This window comes from Sciurus carolinensis, chromosome 2 (assembly GCF_902686445.1).
Source record: "Sciurus carolinensis chromosome 2, mSciCar1.2, whole genome shotgun sequence".
Lineage (NCBI taxonomy): Eukaryota > Metazoa > Chordata > Mammalia > Rodentia > Sciuridae > Sciurus > Sciurus carolinensis.
Window position 1 is genome coordinate 123000118 of NC_062214.1, and position 22403 is coordinate 123022520.

Below are 22403 nucleotides of genomic sequence, written 5' to 3' on the forward strand. Positions count from 1 at the left end.
GATTGAGATCATAGCAACATCTCCTCTCTCTTGGATCTCCTCAGAAAGCATTTCTGTCAAAGTCCAGACAGCCTCAAATTCTTTCTTCTTTCTTCAAAGAAGACCTACAACTATAGTTGTACCTTGCTTTCTAATGCAAGTAAGTTTCTGCCAGCTGTAAATACAGCTCTGGAAATTGCATCTTATTTACTGACTGTCTTTCATTACATTTTAGAGAGTTAATGAAAGGATTGATGACCAGGGTTAAAATAAAAAATATTGTCAAACTAACAATTGTGATTACATACACTTTAAAGAAGAAGAGATTTTTAGAGAAGATTATTATAATCCTTAAATATGTCTCAAAGCAAAAATGGTGAACTAGAATCTGGTCTTGCACCTGTTATGACATTAGTTTATAGAAAGGAGAGTGAAATCCTGATGTGTGCCCAGAACTTTACATTTAGTGCATCTATTTTGGATTAAAAATAGCTACTGAAATTCCAATTTGTATTGTGGGTCCTGAGTGACCTCCCATTTATCATCTAGGTAAAGCTATTAGTTTGTTTTGTTTTGAAATCCTTACAGTAAAAACATGTATTCTTTGGAGGTGGATGACAAGATGACGCCAGTGTGGCTGGACTTTGTTCATACAAAATCCTTCCTCTAATTTGGTAACCAGTGAAGAACAAGACATGTAGGATTAGTTTTGAATCAAGTCTAGGACCTAGCTACTGAATTTCCAATTTGTATTGTGGTTCCTGAGTGACCTCCCATTTATCATCTAGGTAAAGCTATTAGTTTGTTTTGTTTTGAAATCCTTACAGTAAAAACATGTATTCTTTGAGGTGGATGACAAGGAGCATTAGTTGTTTTGTTTTGAAATCCTTACAGTAAAAACATGTATTCTTTGGAGGTGGATGACAAGATGATGCCAGTGTGGCTGAACTTTGTTCATACAGAAATCCTTCCTCTAATTTGGTAACCAGTAAAGAACAATACATGTAGGATTAGTTTTGAAGCAAGTCTAGGACCTATATTACATTTTTATGTGCTCACCCATTTCTGAAATACAAAGTGTATTTATGCTGCCTTTTAGAAACTGAGTTATATATGAAATTTCTAAGACAATTTTATTTCTTAAATAAGGCTAACCCATCAGAGTAAATAGTAATATTTAAGGTACAGGGGGCTTTATTAGCAGTTACCTAACCAAAATAACTTAATTCTCCAGACAGTGTTCTCACCTACATCTGATTAGGTAGGTTGTGATGGAACTTAGATAACCACGATGTTTGATTTATGTTTTATGAACAGTATTTCAGTCCCAAAGACTCTCCTTAGGGCAGCTTTCATCTCCTTGTTCCTCAAGCTATATATTAGAGGATTACACAGAGGTGTTATCACAGAATAAAATAAGGTAATGATTTTTTGCATTTTTACCGTGTGTCCTGATTCAGGTCCAACATATATCATCAAGATAGAACCATAAAAAAGGGGGATGGCTGCCAAATGAGAAGCACAAGTGGAGAAAGTCTTGTGATTGCCTGCTGCTGTGGGCATCCTCACCACAGCTAGAGTCACCAGAGCATAGGAACAAAGAATAAAGAGCAAAGTGCCAATCATGAAGAAAGCATTGAAGGCAGAGTAAATGGACTGGGTGGTGGTGTCTTCCACACAGGACAGCATCATCAGTGGGAAAGGATCACACACAAAATGGTTGATGATATTTGGACCACAGAAGGGTAACCGGGAAATTAAAATAAATGGAGTTAGAAAGAGGATGAACCCACATGACCATCCAAAGATGACGAGGCCAGTGCACAGCTGCTGGGTCATCATGCGTGGGTAATGCAGAGGACGGCAGATGGCCAGGTACCTGTCAAAGGCCATGAAGCAAAGGAAGAAGCCCTCATCACAACCAGAGAAGAAGAAGAAGTAGAACTGTGCGAGACAACTCACAAAAGAGATGGACTTGCTTGTGGAGAGGAAGTTGGCCAACATGTTAGGCACGGTGGAGGTGACATAGCATATTTCCAGGAGAGAGAAATTCCCCAGGAGGATGTACATGGGAGTGTGAAGGCGCCGGTCTGCCCTCACAGCACAGGTGATGGCTGCGTTGCCCGTCAGGGTCAGAGTGTAGGTTACAAAGAAGAGCCCAAAGTAGAGGAGCTGCCTTTGTGGGCTAGAGGGAAAGCCCATGAAGATAAAGTGGCTAACAGAGAGCTTGTGTTCTTGGTTGGACACAGTCATTTGTGTAGAAGTCATGGAGGTGACAGAGGTTATTGCTGTTTAATGTCGAATGTTGTTTTTTTCCTGGAGACATAGAATTTATTATTAATTTTATAAGGTGGTAAACAAAGTGTTTTTTGAGCAGCAAAACTGACCTGCAAACTTGCAAGACTCTGTTCTGAACAAACAATATTATCTTTGAAAGTCACAATAATAGCAAGGAGGAAAAAATATGAATTGGAGACAAATTGTACTTCACTAAGAACCCTAGATTAGATACTAGGAATATACTCATTTTACCTGCATTATTGATACTGTACTGCTCTTCTGCATATGTGGAATTATTTTGACACTATTATGGATACTTTATAATTTATTTTTTATGACAGTGAAATAATAATAAAGTACTAAATCAAGATATTTTAAGAGACCACATCTCAATATATTGCCTAATAGGGAACAAATTAATATTTATTTTTACTTTTGGTTACTTACAGTGTTTTATAATGTACTAAAAAAAAAACCTCTGTCACTTTAGGATAAAGAGGTTTTTATGCTACTTTGTGTATCCTAACAAGATTTAGTATTTAAAAAATACTTTTTTCCCTCAAAGACAGCTCAGTGCAGTGTATACTGTTAGGAAGAATCCTATGCTTTGGTCTCTAAATTGATCTGCCTAAATATTTTTATATACTTCCAGGTGGATATATGAATATTACATACCATTTTTGGAATTGACCTTAGGGTGATCAGCTGGTCTGAGTGAATGTGCATAAGTCCAAAGTGCCTGTACTTGTTAACCATAGTCCAGTCAGCTGCAGGAGTAATTGAAAGATTGGTTAAGTTTTATGATTATGGAACTGGTAGTAAATTTTTAAGACATTTTCACTGAAATTTGACTTATTTTTTACTCCTGGAAATATCTTTAGATTTTATAAATAATAATAAGTCAAGGAATGCTTCTCAAAAGTAAGACTCTCTGACCCTAATTAGAGAAATTCTTGTCATATTTGTTTATGGGGAGATAATATCAGAGTTTCTCAGGCCATATTACACAGAGATGATTGACTCTTTTGAGATCCATTGAGATGGCACTAAAATCGGAAGGACTACTATTTAAGACTCTGATTGCCCTTGAACCTGCATGAAAACCAGTGTAGCAAATTGGGACTGCTGAATCCTTGAGTCTATGCCTTGTCTCAATTTAGTCTGTTAAATGTTTCTAAGAAAATAATTCAGTCACAAAAGTATTTTGAGAAATTATGTCCCCTAATATCTTGTTTCAATAACTTATACTTCAGTGTGTTATGTTTTTGTTCTTAGACATTCTTTTGTTCTATTTACTGAGGATCCTTCTCTTAGTCATTTAATTTATTTATATAGAGAAGTATCACTGACAAAGAATTTGTTTCAAGTCATTACTGATACTTGCCTTTTGTTTCAGAGTATTTCTTGGGAATAATACTTGTCCAGAACTGCAGTTTAGAGTAAATCCTGTAGTGCAACAACAGCAAAAATGGAAATGAAAAGCAATATATAAGCTTGGGAGAGATGTTATCTTTGGAAAGAGAAATATGCCATATTTATTCATCAAGTAAAAAAAATCATCAAAATAAATAAATTAGGTTACTTAGTTAATATAATCCTTTCATAAAATTCTAAGCCTCTTTATATGTATATATCTGTGTGCATGTGTGCACATATATATACATATATAGATCACATTTTGGAGGGAAATGATAACTAAGTAAAAAGTATCCATCAGAACTCAGGTAAACAAGAAAATCCACTATTTTAACCTTAACTTTTTGTCAGTTTTATTCTAATGAAGTATTTTCATTGTTCTCAAAGACAGGAAGAAAATGTTTCCTGTTATTTTTGAGAAACATTGAGAGTGCATGGCTCACATGTTATAAAGTTTCCACTCACATCCTGGATGAATGCTGAGAAGGTCAGAGATAGGGGAGAAAATAATGTTCCACAGAGCAAAAGACAAGTGGGAGACTTCTAAGAAATTGGATCATCCAGTTCGTATCACCCACAGGTTGCAAAGAGTGAGCACTAAAGATAATTTTGCTAACTTCAGGGTACATGTTAGAAGAGGAGATGAAAGTCCAGATGAAGGTGTCATGCATATTTATTTGCTTGCATCATGGTCTTTTGGGGTTTGAGGCTCTCTCAATGATTTCATTCTATTTTCTCAAAAGAGGAGGTAATTTGTGAATTTTATTTATAATCAAACACCAAATTTTACTGTTCCCCAAAGAAAAGTGAAGATGTAGAAGTAGATTCTTTCTTTCTTCTCTAGTGTTCACATATTACAGAAGGCTCCTGTGGATTAACTAAATAGTGAAAGAGCTCATCCTAATAGCTACCAGAGGAAGCACTGTTAGGTTCCCTACATACATTTCAAAGAAGAAGAAATCATTCTTTGCTTATGAAATATCTGTATTTGTATAGTTTGTTGGAGATATTTGAGTTGGACATTCTATAGACCACAAAGCATGGACAGTTCACGGAATTTAATTGGCATCCTGTTATTCCACAATTATTTATCAAATGTGTATGAAGAGCCAAATGTTCTCTCAGATCCTGGAGATATTGTAGAAAACAACTCAACTCTCACAGTTATTATATTCTCTTAAAGAGAGAAGAAAACAAAGACCTAAATAAGGTAATTATATAGTATATTGAAGATAATAAGGAGAGAAATGAGACACGGAGTGTGGCGGGGAAGTTAGAATGGGAGGTCATGATTTAACAGTGACAGGAGAGCTGTGTGGAGAATGTGACATTTAAGCAATGTCCCGAATTGGAAGAACAACCGGTGGTTATCTGTTTCAAGCCAAAACAACTGTCAGAGGACCCTCAGGCAGAAGAAAGCCTCATAGAATGATAGCATAACAGCAAGCAGGCTGGTGTGGCTGTATTGGTGTAAGCAGTGGGGACAGCAGAGGACACAGGGTGAGGCCCATCACTTAGGGTAGGCTGTTTGTAAGGACTTTGCTTCCACTGTAAGAAAGGGTCAGTATTTGAGCAGAAAACAAAATGGTCTGGTTTAAAATTTTCTATCATCCTTTTTTAAAAATTATTATTATTATTTTTTATTTTTTACAGACAGCATTTTGATTCATTGTACACAAATGGGGTACATCATTTCATTTCTATGGTTGTATGTGGTGTAGATTCATACCATTCATGTAATCATACATGTACATAGGGTAACGATGTCTGCCTCATTCCACCATTTTTCATACCCCACTCCCTCTCATTTCCTTCTACATAATCTAAATTCCTCCATTCTTCTCTCACTCCCCACTCCCCCCACCCCCATTATATATATCATCATCCACTTATCAGGGAAAACATTGGGCCTTTGGTTTTGTGGGATTGGCTTATTTCACTTAGCAGGATATTCTCCAATTCCATCCATTTATGTGCAAATGCCATATGATTATTCTTCTTTATGAATGAATAATATTCCACAGTTTATTTATCCATTTATCTGTTGAAGGGCATCTAGGCTGGTTCCACACAATCTAGCTATTGTGAATTGAGCTGCTATAAACATTGATGTGACTGTTACTGTAGTATGCTAATTTTAAGTCCTTTGGGTACAAACCAAGGAGTGGGATAACTGGGTCCAAAGGTGGGTTCATTCCAAGTTTTCTGAGGATCCTCCACACTACTTTCCAGAGTGACTGCACCAATTTGCAACTCCACCACCAATGTAAAACTGTGCCTTTTCCCCCACATCTATGCCAACATCTAATATTGTTTGTGTTCTTGATAATAGCCATTCTAATTGGAGTAAGATGAAATCTTAGAGTTGTTTTAATTTGCATTTCTCTGATTACTAGATATGTTGAAGACTCCCAAATCACAAGAAATCAAAGTAAGAATCAATAAATGGGATGGACTCAAACTAAAAAGTTTTTTCTCAGCAAAGGATACAATCAATAATGTGAAAAGAGAGTCTACAGAGTGGGAGAAAATCTTTTCCACACATACTTCAGACAGAGCACTTATCTCCAAAATTTATAAAGAACTTACAAATTTTTACACCAAAAATACAAATAACCCAATCAATAAATGGACCAAGGAACTGGACAGACACTTTACAGAAAAAGACAGACGGGTGATTATCATCCTTCTTTTAATTTTCCTGTTTTAGAAATAAGCATAAATGAAATGATATAATGTGTTCATAGTATCTGGAATCCTTCCCTCATACATTTCTGATATTTATCTGTGCACTTTCATATATTAAAGTAAAATGACACTTCATGGATTTTCATCACTGAATAATATTCCTTTATCTGTGAACTTTCATATAACCATAGTTCATTGATTTTCCTTGCCATATAAGATTCTTTTGAGTGCTTATACCACAAGAATCCATCTATTGCTGATGGGACACTTGGATTATTTTCAGTTTTGAACTGTTATGGAAAATGCCACTGTCAATGATATGCATATGTTTTGGCATTTACTTTCAAGAATTTATGTTGTATGTATATGAAATTGCAGGATCCTAGAGAATGCATGTGTTCAACTTTAACAGATAACCTGCTCCAGAGTATTTTAAAAATGTTTATTCAAAGGTATACACCCATGAGTAATACATGGCAATTCCCATTATTCTATATCCTTTGCCAGGCTATTGATTATGTCAGTTTTTAAGACAAAATCATTTGGGAAGATATGTAGCCATATCTCATTGCAGTTTTAATTTGCATTTCCTTTATAACTAATGTGGGCACATTTTCTTATATTTGTTTATTGTTTGGATATATTCTTTTTCAAAAATGATTTTTCAGACATCTTACCTATTTTTCTTTCTATTGAGCATATATTATTACTTTAAGACTTTAAAAATGTATTTTTGAGGCTGTGTTTCCACTGCTCCAAGATGTCCAGGTTCTCCACCCTTAGTGTCTGCATCCCTTAATGTGTAAGTGTGCAGAGATCTAAAGAGAAAATCCTCAGGACATCTTGGAAGCTGGGAAAGGAAATCCAGGAAATAGAGATTTCAAGATGACAGAATAGAGGCATCTAGCCCTCCTTTCCTCTCCCACAAAGGAGAACCAAAGCATGTAGGGCCTCATTTTGAGGTGAGTGATCATGGGAGACCACTGGAGATCAGCAAGACAGAGACTGGGACCTTGTAAGATGCAGAGACCAGGGACGCAGCATAGTAAGAGTAACAAAATATCCTAGCATCTCTCTTCTCACTCCACAGCTGAGTGGTTGGGTAGTGTCACCTCTGCAGGGGTAAGAGTAAAAGAGAGAGTTCCAGAAAGCTCTCTAAGTACTGGCAATGTTACCTATTGGAATATTTCTGGGCCCTTATAAGCCTACAGCCTAAATAGATAATAGGCCTGAAATCCACACAGTAGTCTGGTTTGGGAGACATCCTTTCCCACTAATCCCACAGCTGCTGTAGCCAGGATCCATCTGGAGAAAGGACCTATTGTCTGAATTTGGACTGCTCTAGGGGTCAGAGGCCTCTGCATATGTCTAGCTCTATCTCTGGGACTCTACAGATATTCTACTGGGTCAGTGGATACCTGCCTCACAAGCCTGACTTGACTCAGCAGAATGACTGACCAGCCTTTTTGGGGGCCCTGCACTGTAGGGGATTGGTTCTGGAACATGGAGGGGGAGGGAAAGCCTTAAGGACCCAGGAGACAAGGAGCTTGCCCTCTGAGACAAGTGATATTACCAGTCTCGTGCAGGTTCATGTTCATGCCAGGACTGAAGGCAGCCCATGTGGTTCTCACTGCTCCTTCCTCCAGGCACCTGCTATAGACAGGGTAGGGGAAGGAATATCATGGTTCTATCGCTGCTCCCCACAGGGGTGTGCTGAGGTGGCCTTGAGCAGCACTGTGGGAGCATAACCAAAGGAGATATCTAGAGAAAATTCACCCAGCTCTGGCTACGTCCTGAGCATTCCAGTGGGCATTTCAACTGAAGGAATCAGGAGGAGAAAAACTCTGGCTGTCACCTTGTTCCTGGGTACACAAGGTCCCCAGAGAATTTTGCCTGCCTCAGTCATGCTCAGCTCCCATTGCTTCCTGGTGGGCACTGCAGCTTAAAGATTCAGGGGGAGAAATGCCCTCATAGTTGTCCTGACCCCAGGCATGCAGGGCTCCAGGGTCCAAGGTTCTGCTCTTGGGCTGGCACTCCAATACTAGCAGCAGAGGGAGCACTACAGGTCTTGCTGCTGCCACTCCAACTGCTGACTGCCCCCATACCTGGACTGACAACACACTGCTGTCAGGACTGGGGTGAGCAGCACAGAGTGGGTGCATGATTCCCGTCACCGCCTCTTCTCATGAAGCGCTTGGGCATGCACTCCTGTCTGGCCAGAGGCCAAGTCTCCAGACCCCTCACCACTACTGGTTCATTCATTGTCAGAGGTCCTTACAAGTAACAGAGCCAATATCAATGGTCCCGGAGGAAGCCCATCACCCAATAGGGGTCAGCACTCCTATTGTAGGAGTAGCCATACAGTGTGCATCGTACGCATTCTGCTGTGCATAGCACACCTGCCTCAGCTGCTAGAGTGTTTCTAGAGTGTGGGCTACAGAGACCATGGGTCTCTGACATGTAATACATTGTCCCCAAATTCACTTACCACAGTCAAGGAAGCTACAGGGAGATGACACTATGGTGCCCTGTTGGAAATAAAGTCAACATTCCATAACAGACAACCCAAGACACTGAAAGTTGCTTACTAAGAAGGCCATTCCATGAAAGTGATAGAGATATCTGAGCCATCAAATTTTGCAAATCTCAATCTAGGAACACAAGAAATATGAAAACATCAAGGTAATGTGACACTTCTGAAAGACCATAATCCTTTAGTCATAGACTCAAAGAAATTTAAGAGGATGAAATGCCCTATAAAGAATTTGAAAGAATTATTATTAAAAAAGCTCAGTGAGATACAAGAGAATAGAGTTGAAACATTGAAGTTAAATTAGGATATAGTAAGAAATTAAGCAAGGAGACAGATTTTGGAAAAGAACCAAACAAAAGTCTTGGACTTAAAGAGCTCAGTTAGTCAAAAGTTCAATTGAAAGCCTCAACAGAAGAGAGATGGTGTAATAAAGTATATCTTGGCTTAAGACAGGTCTTTTGAAATACCCCATTCAAACACACACACACACACACACACACACACACACACACACACGAATAAAGACAGCATTCAATATCTTTGGGACAATATTAAACAAAACAAACATCCACATCATTGGTTTGGGATATCTGACAAAGAGGAGATAAAGGTTAAGGGCATAGAAAATATGTTTTATAAAACAATAGATACCTGGAATTAGCCCAGGTATCCAGAAAGAGAAGAATGAATAAAGGAAATATGGTGTATATACACAATGGTGTATCATTAAGCCATAAAGAAGAATGAAATCCTGGCATTTGCAGCAAAATCAATGGGATTGGAGATTACGTTAAATGAAACAAACCAGACAGAGAAAGGCAAGTAGCATGTGCACTCTTTCATATGTGGAAAGTAGCTGAAGTTTATATGAAAGTAGAAGAGGGGCTGGGAAGGGTATTGGAGTGCGGGTGGGCAGTGAGGCTGGAATAAGGGTGTTTGGACATGATCAATACATTGTACACATGTGGAAACATCACCCTGAATGCCATTAATATGTATAACTAATGTATTAATAAAAAAGATAAAGAATATTTTTAGACATAAGTCTTTTGTCAGTTATAGATTTTTTTCCCATCTGTGTGGCTTGTTTTTTCATTCTCAATTTTATTTTAATGAACAGCATTTTAAAATTTTAATTTGTCTGACTTGCCAGTTCAGTTCATTTATAATTAATTTTTTGCTTATTTCAAAGTCATGAAAACATTTTAGTTTATTTTCTAGAAAGCTTAAGACATTTCATCTTCCACATTCAATGTCTGCAATCTGACTTGGCTCACTTTCTGTAAGTGGTATGAAATTGTAGTCAAATTTCACTTTTTTATATAAAAATCCATTTGACCTCTCATATTTTTTATATGAAAAAGACCTTCATTGACCACCACTATGAAGTTCCTTTATCATAAACTAAATGTATGTGTGTACATGAGTTGGCTTCTGGATTCTTTATTTGGTAACATCTGGCTTTATGTACTCATTGCATCAGCAGCATATTCTCTAAATCAGTGTAGCTTTTTAATGTAGTTATTTTATTTTTACTGTTAGGAAAATAACACAAGCTTATTTCAGAAAAAAATGAATAACAGAAAAGAATTAAAAGTTTAAATCATTCACAATGCTCTTACTAGGATCATTTCTATTTTATATTTCTAATCTCTGTCTTCATATTTCATACAGTAGATGCATATGCAATTATTTTTACACTTGGAATTGTATCACATCCCATTTGTCACTGTCTTTTATTTCATTGTTATATATTGACTCTTTTCCTATATAGCACTATATATGCTTGGAGCATGATTCTTAATGAGTGCAGTATCCATCTTTTATCATTGTGCTTTATCTTTCTGTTTTGGGGGCACTTCTTTTATGCATTTTCTGAGAATCTGTGAAAAATTTCTTAGAAATAGATATGAGTATTTTTTAAAGAGGTTTACCCAATTTTTGCCTATTTTAACTTTGTAGCAAGGTAAGGTGTCTTGGTTAGAGGTAAGTGGAAGCAGTAGAGTGTAGTACTGGATTGTGACTTAGAGGAACAGACACTAGATCCAAAGTTTTTGAAACAGGAGCTGTGACAGAACTGAAAGTCACTTAACCTTTATTTATTTAGATTCATCATGTGTAAAATGTGGTAAAAACCATCATTCATCTAATGCAGTCATTGAGAGAAACTCAGGAATTAGGGAAACTGAATTTGTCGGACCTTTGGTAAGTCATAAGCATGATTTCAATTTCACTTGAGAGCACTGACAAATAGCTCATAGATTCTTGTCCCATTCATCTGGAATAATGTTGTTTTTTTTTTTTCCAAATGAGTGAATATTTTACTTTTAATGGAGGCAGAATGAATTTATTTTGAAAAAACACATGAGATTCTAACATCAATTTTTTGTGTATTTGCTTTTTTTTTTTTTACAATTTGCTTCATTTCCTTTATTGTGTGATTAATATAAATATCTTGCCATATAAAATCAGTAGTTTGTAGTAATAACATTTTTTACTTCTATGTCATTTTCCCCCATCAACTGTCTCAAAGAAATTTAAGGTACATTTTTCCCCCATGTTTAACAATCATAAATTCAAATGTAAAAGTACAATACAAGCCATTTGTAGGACTTGGGATTTGTTGGTCTTTTAAAAACAAGAATAGGAGAAATGCAACAAAATGATCTTTCCACTTTTTTCAAAACCTTTCAAGGAAAGGATAACTCATAGTGCCATAGAAGATCCATTAACCAAACCCATTTTCTCCACCTGCCAAGTCTTAACACCCATTCCATAGTCTTAATACATATTCCTGAATGAAGTTCTACTGTTCAACTTTTATTACAAAACCATTTAAAACTCCTTAGCACTAGATGGCTTCCTATAATGCCAAACGAATCGTGTATTTGCTTTTTGAGGGATGTTTTGTGCTGTGAAAGGACTAGCGGGTATCAGAACTATCTTATGAATGAATATCTTATTTCCAGTACTTTAAAATGTTCTCTCACTAGGAATTGGTATCTTCATCTGTACCATTTTAATAGATTTGAAGTAAGGATCACCTAGAGAACCCCTGGTCACCTCAGATGATGTGATGGCATTCCAGGTCCCTGCCGAAAGATATTTCTATGTGGTTAGATACCAAGAACCCTTAATCATCTCTTTCTTGTTCGGCTTTCCTTAACCTTCTCCGAAGTTGCTCACAGAAAGCATCCCACTCCACCTTTCCTTGGGGCAAATCAAAATAATCCTCCTTTTGAAGCCACCGGGTGAGGCGGTGATAGCTGCGTAGCTTCCGCCTATCAACAGGCTCCAGAAACAGCAGCAGTAGGCTAGCTGTCCCAGGTCTGGCCACCAAGTGATAGGTGGCAAGTCTTAACTCCAGATGGCACCAGGGACTCTGCAGGGCTCTGCTGCTGAGCACACAGAGGGTGGCTCTGCTGTTCTCCATGCTGGCAGCCATGGCATCCATCCTGTCCTGCCCAACTCCAAAGTCCCTCTCTGGCAGGCACAGCCTCAAGCCCTCACCTGCAGGAGGAGACTTCTCCAGGGCAGGAACAAGTTCTTCCAGCACCCAGTCTTGGTCCTGCTCACAGTAGGATATAAAGACATCATAGCGGAATTGGCTTCTGGGGCCACGTCCAGCTAATTTCCACCACCACGCATGAAAAAGAGTCCGGAGGTGGTGAAGCCAGGGCCATTTTGGGCAGCCAAGCAGCGTAAGGATAGTGAACAGGAGCACCAGAGTAAAGCTGGCAAGAAAGCCCTGAAACTCAAGATCATGTGCACAGTGATGAGAAAGGAAGGAGAGCAGTGGAGTCTTGGAGTAGTCAGAAGCATTGGCCATGCAGATGGATTTCTCCAGCCCATACACAAAGGTGTTGGGAGCCTGTGTTGCCCAAGACCCCACCCAGGAGCTTTCACACTGGCAGGTGAAGGTGACATCTGAGAAATAAACATATGGAGGCATCTGGGGGATTAATTCCTGGAGGCTGCTATCTAACCCCAGGGCCCATTCAGAGTTGAACAGTAGTAGCTGCAGGTGGTCCAATTCCCTGAAATTGGACTTGGAGAGGTTTCCAAGATTCAGGTGACTCAATGCCAGCACCTGTAACTGAGGCACCTCCTTCAGTACCATCTCCAGCTTCGTTGACCTTGACTCATAGAGGAAATTCATATCTCCCAGCTCAAGCACTCGTAGCTTGGGCATTCCAAATAGTTCCAGGTTTTCTGTGTTCTCGTAATCAGACCAGAAGTGCAAGTGCTCCAGGACAGGAAACTGAGGGAAGGATCTCTGAGACCGTAGACTTGAGAAACCCAAGAAGCTTATGCCTCGCAGAGTGAGGTGACGCAGGGAGGGGAAATGAACTGAGGCGTTGTATGGAAGTAGTGCCACCTCAGAAGTTTGTAAGGTAAGGTTCTCCAAGAGCAAGAAGGGCTCTTCACTGGGGATATTAAACCAGATGCACGTTTCTGCCCATATCTCTAAGCTGAGCAGAGCTGGAGACCAGGGAGGATAGAGGTCTAGCATCTGAAGTGAACCCAGCTGCAGATGGCTTAGCCTCTGGGGACCCTGGAGCTGCTTGCCTGAGATACGCTCTAAATAGGTGCCTAGCAGGTTCAGTGAGGTGAGAGCAGGAAGAAAGGAGAGCCAGCCTGGGTTTAGCACCTTAATTTTGTTCCAGCTCAGGTCTAAGGTCTTCAGCCACTTCAGTCCCTCCAGGCTCTCACTGGATACGTTGGAGATGTTGTTGCCACTCAGCCAGAGCTCCTCAAGTTGAGGAATGAAGGAGAAGGCCCCGTAGGGCAGAACACAGAGCTCATTGTGGGACAGATCCAGCACTCTCAAGTTTGTGCTAACCAGCCCATCTGGGAGCACCAAGGCTGGGCCCAGCTTATTCATGGATAGGTTGAGCCTTTGAAGCTGGGGCAGGGCATTCAGGAATTTGATGGGAAGAAATTTCAGGCTATTGGCCTGAAGGCTGAGGTATTCTAAGGAATGGCAACTTGAGAGATCTCCGTCTTCTATGTTTTGGATTCCATTTCTCCCAACGTCAAGTGCATGAAGTTCAAAGTAGCCTGACACATTCCCAGGCAGTTTTTCCATACCCTGTACCCACGAGGGACAGAAAGTCCAGGTGGAGCAGTCCTGAGCCTAAAAGGCCTAATGCATTTAATGGGGTACCATCCAATATCAGGGAATGGAGTTGCAGGCCATTCAAGGCTCTGACACCTGCCTGGTTCAGCTGCAGGTTGGAAGACAAGTCCAATACCTCCAGGAAGGGAGACCATGGTCTGGGGCTGGCTGTAGGAGAAAAACTAGGCACAAGGTTTGAGAAGAGCCCTTGTAGCTCCTGCAGCTCCCTCAAACAGCTGTGCCTCAGGGCCAGATGCCTAAGGCTGATTGGCAACTGGATGTTCTGGCTATAATTCAGGCAGTAGCCTTGAAAGGAAAGGTTACTGAGGAATGTGAGGGGCTCCAGGGCATCTGGAGGAAGAAGTAGACTTAAGCAACAGGGAGCATGATGCTCAAAGGAAAGGTACTGCAGCTGATTCAATCCTTGAAAGGCCTCAGATGTAATCTTGAGGGTGCCCAGCTGTAGCCTCAGAAGCTGTAGGAAGGGGAAGCGAGCAAACTCCTTAGCTGGCAGGATAGGAACCATGCCCTGGAGGCAAAGTGCCTGTATATCCCAGGGCACTGCTCTCAGGGTCTGAGTCAGGTCTTTAACATTGGAGCAAGAAGCAAAAGTGTGCAACCCTGGGGCCAAAGGACAGAATGGGACATAGAAGGAGAGATTTGACAATAGGGAGCTATCTGCTATGGTACAATCAGGGACAGTCCACGCCTGGCTCATGAGTCCACCATTCATCAAGTCCAGCAGTAAGAGAGGGAGGACATAGGAGGAGAGCAGAAGTCTTTCCATCTTTGGTATTGCTTCTAGAATAAGAGGAGAAAGAATAAGAGTGTCAAATCCTACAGTAATGGATAATCCTAGCCTCAGATCCTTCTAATACACATAGCATCCTTGTGATTTGGGAGACATATTGAAGAAAAAGCTCTGTGATTATGATATGAATAAGACATTTGATCAAGTAGAGGGCTCCAGTTGTGCTCATTCATGTGTGACTCCATGCAAGTAGAGATTCAAGGAGGCAGAAACCCAGAGAGGGCAGCAAGAAGAGCTAGGTACCTGTGTTAGATACAGGGGAGAAACTGATAACACTTTCCTATCTTCCTGCTGGGGATGATTAGCTCAGGTTACTAAGTCCTTTGGAGGGGAGCCTGCAACTATGAATGTGTTCATTCCAAGTCAAGGCAGCAAATTTAATTGTCCATTACAGAGTGGACAGAAGGAGGAAAGAGTGGTGATGATACAAACACAAAAAGACATAACTATACACTCTTATTTGATCTGTAACTATGTGGTGTATGTGGACCCACTGCCTTATTTTACTCATGAGGCAGCTGACTGTCAAAGAAGTCAAGTTACTTGGCCAAGGCTGAAGAAGTAGGACTAGGCAGGACTAAGGAAACATTTTAAATGAATTCTACCATTGAGTTTTTGGAAAATGGTCCCCAAAGCTAGTTCTGGCAAAATATTCAAGAAAGTAGGTAAAATAAACAAGGTAATGAAGTTGAAAAAGCAATTAAAGAAACCATAGAGTCTTGATACTTTTGTGTTCAGAACATAGTGCTGGAATTGGGGTAACAGGGACTTGAACCACCTATGCTAAAAGCCGTGTCTTTTTACTGAGACCTGCAGATATCCTATGGGTAACTGAAAGCAGCATAAAGTTTGACATCTCTGCCTTCTTTTTGTATCTGTGTCCTTTGTTACCTTAAACTGTGGGACAGACCCCTACTCAGCTCTGCTGGTAGTATGTTGATAATTTAAGGAGTGGTCATCTAATAACTAGTAATACAAGGCTTATTATTCTTCAATTTACTTAATCTATCTTGTCCCCTGTCAAGACTGACACGACATTTGTAGCATCATATTTAAGACCCTTGGAGTGGGGCCTCGAAATCTGCAATCATTGCCCTATGCAGTGGAGCCTTGTAGGCACATCAAGGATAAGACTGCTTCTCTAAGCAGGAGCCATCCTCTAAGGGGAACCGTATCACACCCTTCTAGGATCATAAGTCTTACAGATAAACATCCTGAGCAATAAGTGGAAATTACCCCCCTCAAGTGATAAAGAGCTTCTTCAGAGCCACATTGTAGAAGAACTGAGAAAATGATCAATCAGACCACAGTTTAACCAAAACAGCTTAACTGTGTAGACTTCTTGCCCACAGCTCTATTTCTTCCTCTATTTAAACCTACAGCTCATGTCATCAACCTGAAGTCAGGGCTGAGATGCTGGATCTCATTTTGCCTTCCCAATATGACCATATTGATTAAAGTTCTTTTCCTGTGTTTCACTATTACCTTTTCTGTTTGTTTTTTGGCATGAGTTGCTGAATCTGGTTTCTTGGGACCTTTAGAGTCAGACCTCTGTCCTAGGACTCTGGTAATAGTAGAAGTTTGCATTCACACTTTTCTCTGTTTACTTATTTCTCTTTTATGGTTAAAGCTCAAACTGACCATTATGAAATGAGTAGAAATTGCACATTTCCTGTTTAGGTCCCTGAAAGAATGAAAAGAGGCAGGAAAGCAGACTGGTGCTCTGGGAATGAGAGATATCAGTGAGGCACAAGTGAAGGGCATTGATCTCCTGAGAGGGTAACTGATACCCAGAGGAGGATTTTATGTTCAAAACATGGACTTCTCCATCTTTCTCTTGAGTTCCCAAGGCCTTGACTTGCCCAAGTGGTGCTGTAAAGCTGGCTCTGCAGCACTGCTGCGCTTTCTTCCAGAAATATCCCTTCTGTTGTGGGAGCATCATGGTCACAGCACCTCCGACTTCAGCAAGAAGCTGAGGAGGAGGCCCGGGAATTCTTCATCTGGATGACTCAGCCTTATTACTTATGGCATTTGCCACCCCTGATGCCCTGTCTTTCTCTTTCCGTGGCTATTCCCTACATTTTTGAAAGACTGTTCCTTGAACTTTGATATGTCACATAGCATGTTTTGTTAGTTTTGGGTTTCCCTCTCCATTTTAATATGTAGGGAGATTTTAGGGGGTGGAATATCTCTCAGACCAAGGAGACACAATGACCTTGGGACAGAGATTCTAAGGATTTAGAATTCTAAGCTGCAGAGTTGCCTTTTTTCCTCAGGAGATTAGGTTTCGTGGTATTACCCACTTGCATACTTATATCTATCCTCCACAAATGATAGTTCCTCATTTAGCCAGTTAAATTTGTAGCAAGATTTAGCTCAAACATTCCCCTCAAGCTCTCCTAGACCCTGCCTAACTCCTGCCCCTGGCTTCCCCATAAGAGAGGCAAGTTCTCCATGTAGGGGCTAGTTTTTTCCTCCCTGTCAGTTTTACCAATTGCTCTTCTTCTGGTCTACAAAACTCACCTGGCACAAAGGCAGCAGCTAGTTTATCTCTGAGCACAGGAAATGGAGGTCAGCAGAAATGGAGCTGAAATTTCTTAGGAAGGATTCTTTCTCATCTTCTCATGCAACAAAGGAGAAAAAGCCTTCCCTTCTGTGATTCTTTTCTCCTCTGTCTGGTCATACTTCAGTATGACACTCCTGTTATTAGCTCTAGTGTAGGAAGTTCCAGGGAGAGGGGAGGTTTCTTTGTTAACCTCTTGATTTCTCCCACATTGCACCATTTTCTCTTCCTTTTCTCTCCTCATGACTTTCTCTATTTTATATAATATATGAAATATGTTCCTCTTTCCTCATCTGTTTTGGGGATTTCAGTTCTCACTTTGTATCATATCCTCCTGATGTCTGAAAGGGCAAGTCCTTCTTCATTTTCCAGGAGAACTTTCTTCCTTGATACAAGGAGACTTACTGCCTCCATCATTTCTAACTTCCCCACCCATGCTCCTAATAGTCTTTTCTTTCCACAATTTTTATTGTGCATTATATTGGTGGGATTTGTTGTTACCTATTCCTTCATGCACACAATATAATTTGGCCAATATCTCTCCTCAGCACTTCCCCCTCCCTCTCCTTCTAATTGTCTTAACATTAATTTCCTTTAAAGCAGGAGGATTAAAGAGGGACACACAACTTTATTGGAGGGAACCTGGCTTTGCCCCTGAGGTTGGAAATGCAGAGGAAAAGGGAGGAGAGGAAAGGCTGATTTCTAGCTAAATGATAGGATCTTCTTTTCCAGAACATGGGGAAATTTCTGGGAAGGAAGTCATAAAATCAGAACTAGGTGTTGACTATTTAATATCCCAGTGTGAGAAGGGTCCCCAGATTCAGATTCACATCTTGCTTAATTTGACTAAAACCCTTTTTGATATTTTTTCTTGCCTCTGTTCTTACAATAACAATGTCTGTTATAAGTTTGATTTTTGTAGATATTTGAACAGTTCTCTCATCTCTTATTTCAAGCATTCATTTTTCAAATACCCTGTGAAGTGTTTCTGTTGAGAATTGAGAAACAAAGTTAAATTTATTTTTCCACATGTGAGTTTTGACTACAAAATCTTAAGCTCTTAATTTTTTTTGCTTATTAATATTTTTGTCTTTGAAATCTTTTCTATTAAACCTGTTTTTCTTGCTGTTTATTTGCATATAAAGATTTATGTAAGTGAAATATCAACTTCCTAAAGCAAGACTTCTGAGAAAAGGGGCCACTTCTAAACTTCAGTCATTATATTCCTTTTCTTATTTTGTGCCTAACACAACCTCAATTTTACTCTGGTAACAATGTGCCCAGCTTAAGAAATGAAATGGCACAGGCTAGCTTGTGTATAGGAATCATCATCTGACACACATGTGTGCAAGCAATAACACAAGGAGGTCATAGGTTTGCTTCTTTTTGCTGTCTGAAGTGTCTGCTGTCATCTTCAGATAATAAGGTGCCCTTAAGAAAAGAAACATTGATCAAGAAGGATTGGTGAAAACTGCAGAAGAGCCTGGGTGCCCGATGACAATGTAGTTGCTCTCTTTGAGTCTCATTTTGGAACTACTACCTTCAGGCTGCCATGGACTGATCACCTCTAGAAGTATTCATAAGAGGGGTGGAGGGAGTAAACCAGACGTCTAACCACTAAATCTTGTTACTTGAACTTCTATTCTAGGTAGCTGAATCTAAGTTTAAAACACATGACAATTCTGGGTCATTGGATAGATGCTGAGTTTCCCTTTTGCTTCTAATACTTTAGTGGGTAAAAGGTGGAATAACTGCAAAATTTGATAAAAGGTTCTTATTTATTCCAGAGTAATTATTGCTTAATAAAAAGTTAGTATTATTCCATAATGGTTACTTTTTATTAAGTAAGATAGTTCCTTAAATCCTGGATTCTTTGCTTCTTTGGAAATAATTGAATTATTATTTTAAAAAATAGGTTCATTTTTAATAAGATGATTGAATGTATGTTTTAGTAAGATAAATGGCTTATGTTATTTGAAAGAGGTGAGGATTTAAGATATGTTGTTACGAAAAGCACAGGTAAATAGTGGGTAGGTAAGCAAAGCATAATTATTCAAATTTTTAATGAAAATTGGTTCTTATGCTAGTGTTAAGCGGTGGGCTCGGGGCAGAGACAGATGTAGATGGAAGTTTCCGGGAAAACATTCCTGTTTAGGAAGGTTCATTGGAGATTCATGTGATTGCATAGTATTTTCCTCCATTGTTTCTCTTTAGTTCTGTTTCAAGCATTTAGAGTGAAAATTGCAAGGACAGAGTTTGCTGCCACAGATCCCTTAGACCTGCACAGAAAGAGCTGATTCTGAGAGAGATATAGTCACTAGGGTTCTAAATTTACACTTCTCTACAAAGTGCCCACATGGAAAAGTCTCTGTGAAGCTCTGTAAAGACAACCTTATAAAGGTTATCCTAGCTGTAGCATTTTTCATTTCTTAAGCATAGAGTAGTAGGGAAGCTTAGGTAAGCTATGTCTAAAAGCTTTGCTGGAAGTTATGTGCTTATTTCTAGACATTGATTTTCTAAGTTCCACACCCAAATTAGAGGTTGTATATATTTTTATCATGGAAAACTTTCACAGATATTAACAAAGGAGAGGAAACAAAGAATTTAAGTTACCCATATCATAAATCCATGTAAAATTATATAATAATGTTTCATGGTCTGCCTTTTTCACTCAACAACATATTTTATGTATTAAATATTTTACATATATCCTCATATAATTTGTGTAGTTATTCTCCTAAAAACAACTGAACAGAAATTCCTTTGTGTTCTCCTACACTCATTTGTCCTCCACAAATCCTGCTCTTTGGTCAGCATGGCCCAATGGTGCTGAAGGCAGCCTGGGACTTCCCAGGAGAGAACACATGGCACAGCAGGAAGCTGACTGAACTCCAAATCGGAACTGGTTCCTTCACTTACTGAATGTGACCTCAGACAATGTAGTTGCTCTCTTTGAGTCTCATTTGTGAAATAAGTATAGGAATATCTACCCTATTCATGTGACAGCAACTATGTGAAGGGTTTTAAAATGAAAGACATGAACAGTATTAATTGAAATTTATTCCATAAGAATATGCATAAGGTGGTATTCTGATTCACCTCATTTATTCATCACAGTCACTCTCTGACATATTATCATTAGGTCTATTTTTTTGATTAAACAAATCAAGGCAGAAAAGCCAAATAATTTAGATTTGAAGTCAACTTACCTGATTCCAGAGTTCTGGCCCTTTCCCTCTTTAGTAGTAGAGAGTGAGGGCTCTGTAATTAGCTTGTTTGGGTTAGAAACTGTCTCCAATGAGTCAAGTTCACTTTTTGTGCTGGTTTTGTCCTTAGTAATTTGGAGATAAAATGCTACTGACCTGGCCTCCTGTACTAATTCTGTAAGAGCTCATTCTTATGGTGGTGGTTTTTGTAAGTCATAAGTATTAAATAAAATAATAGAGAAATGACTTAGAAGGGTACCTGACACAAAACAAGTGAATCAAATTTTTTTTCAATGTTGCCCAAAGAGCGAACCCCGTAGTAGTGAGCTTGCACACCTATACTTATCAAATGAAGAAATTCACACTTTTTCATGTAATACTGCTTGCCTGTGCATCCCATGCTCTAACTTTTCTAGAATCTTGAAAGTACATGATGTTTGGTTGTACAAATCAATTTTGTTTTGTAGGGGAGTTAGTTGTAATTGAGGGGAGATTCAGTGTTTGGTCAGTACAACAAGCATTTAAAGGCAGCTAATAGACTCCATGGCTCATGTTTAAAAGTAAGAAATGCTGACTGTCTATTTTCATTTCCCTTGAGGAAACCACTAACCAGCACAGTTATTTTTAAATGGTACCCTATTGTGTTCTTCTGAAAGCTTAAAAGTTCAGGGGGAAAAAACCAACACTATGCTTTTTATTGCTAGTCCTAATATGCTTATCTTCCCCTCTCTCTCAAGCATATAGTTTGGATTTGAAAAAAAATACAGTGTATTAATTGTAGTGTAAATAATTTAACATTATGGAAAAGGCTGTAAACCAATCATAGTATTTGGAGTTGTAAAGTGAGACTGTTAAAAAACTAGTGACTGCATAAAGATATTAACTTAGTGATCAAAGGCAAAGAATTGTGATATTATGGTGGAAATACTGCCAGTCTTGACAACTTGTTCTTCTTGAGGTCTTTTCTGATCAAGTTCAGAAAATTTAATAATCACATACCCTGGAAAGGGATGTAGAAATAAGAAACATCCCTATGGGGCTATATAAGCAGGAGACAATAGCAGTTTCCATCATAAGATTGACCAAGGAGTTTGACAACCTCTTACATCAAAGGAGCAAATAGTTCTCCTTCTGAAATGTTCATGCCAAAATTTACAAATGCATTCCTACCTTTTGAACTCAGTAATGGTCTTTTTCAAGACACTGTTTTAAGACAAAAGCCCTAAAAGTAGAATTGTTACATGTACATAATATTCCTATATCCTGAATTTTCTGGGTGAGTTCTGTTTTGAATTAGATGATGAATCCTAATTTAAGTCTGCAAAATATTTTCAGGACAAATCTTTATGAAGATTTCATTGAGATATTATTTTATAACTAAAGAATGCTAATAACTGTAATGTATAATGAAGACTGGTAGTAGATGGAAAAATTATGTTGGAGTGTTCAGTAACCTGTACTAATTCTATAAGAGATCATTCTTATGGTGGTGGTATTCATTTTTCTTCTATTCCTCCTCCTGAAAATTCCTTTTCTTACATCCTTTATAAAAGAGTTCTTAGCTCCTCAGAAGTAAAGCCTTCCTTCTAGGAAAATGTTCACCTCACCACATAAAAATTCACAACCCATATCATGATTGTTCAGCAGAATAGTATGATTCTTAAAAGCAGTAACTATAAAACTTGCTATAACATGGAAACAAATTCAACATTATATTAAATAAACACATATAAATAAAAATAGTAAGAATAGAGTGATTGAATTCTAGATGCTTTTATCCTTTAAAAATATTCTTTAATTTGTTTTCA

At 38.9% G+C, this 22403-nt stretch overlaps 2 protein-coding genes across 2 annotated transcripts; both read right to left on the reverse strand.

Moving 5' to 3' along the window:
- Positions 1 to 1257: 1257 nt before the first annotated feature.
- LOC124976491 (olfactory receptor 11G2-like) lies at positions 1258 to 2118 on the reverse strand. The gene has a single exon (XM_047539357.1). It carries the CDS (start codon positions 2047 to 2049, stop codon positions 1258 to 1260), a length of 792 nt encoding a protein of 263 aa, XP_047395313.1. The 5' UTR covers positions 2050 to 2118.
- Positions 2119 to 11403: 9285 nt separating this feature from the next.
- On the reverse strand, positions 11404 to 17825 carry LOC124976492 (toll-like receptor 11). Its single transcript, XM_047539358.1, is given in 3 exon segments — positions 11404 to 13988; positions 13990 to 14816; positions 17795 to 17825. Coding segments are annotated over 3 exon segments (2817 nt in total). The 3' UTR covers positions 11404 to 12029.
- Positions 17826 to 22403: the final 4578 nt, after the last annotated feature.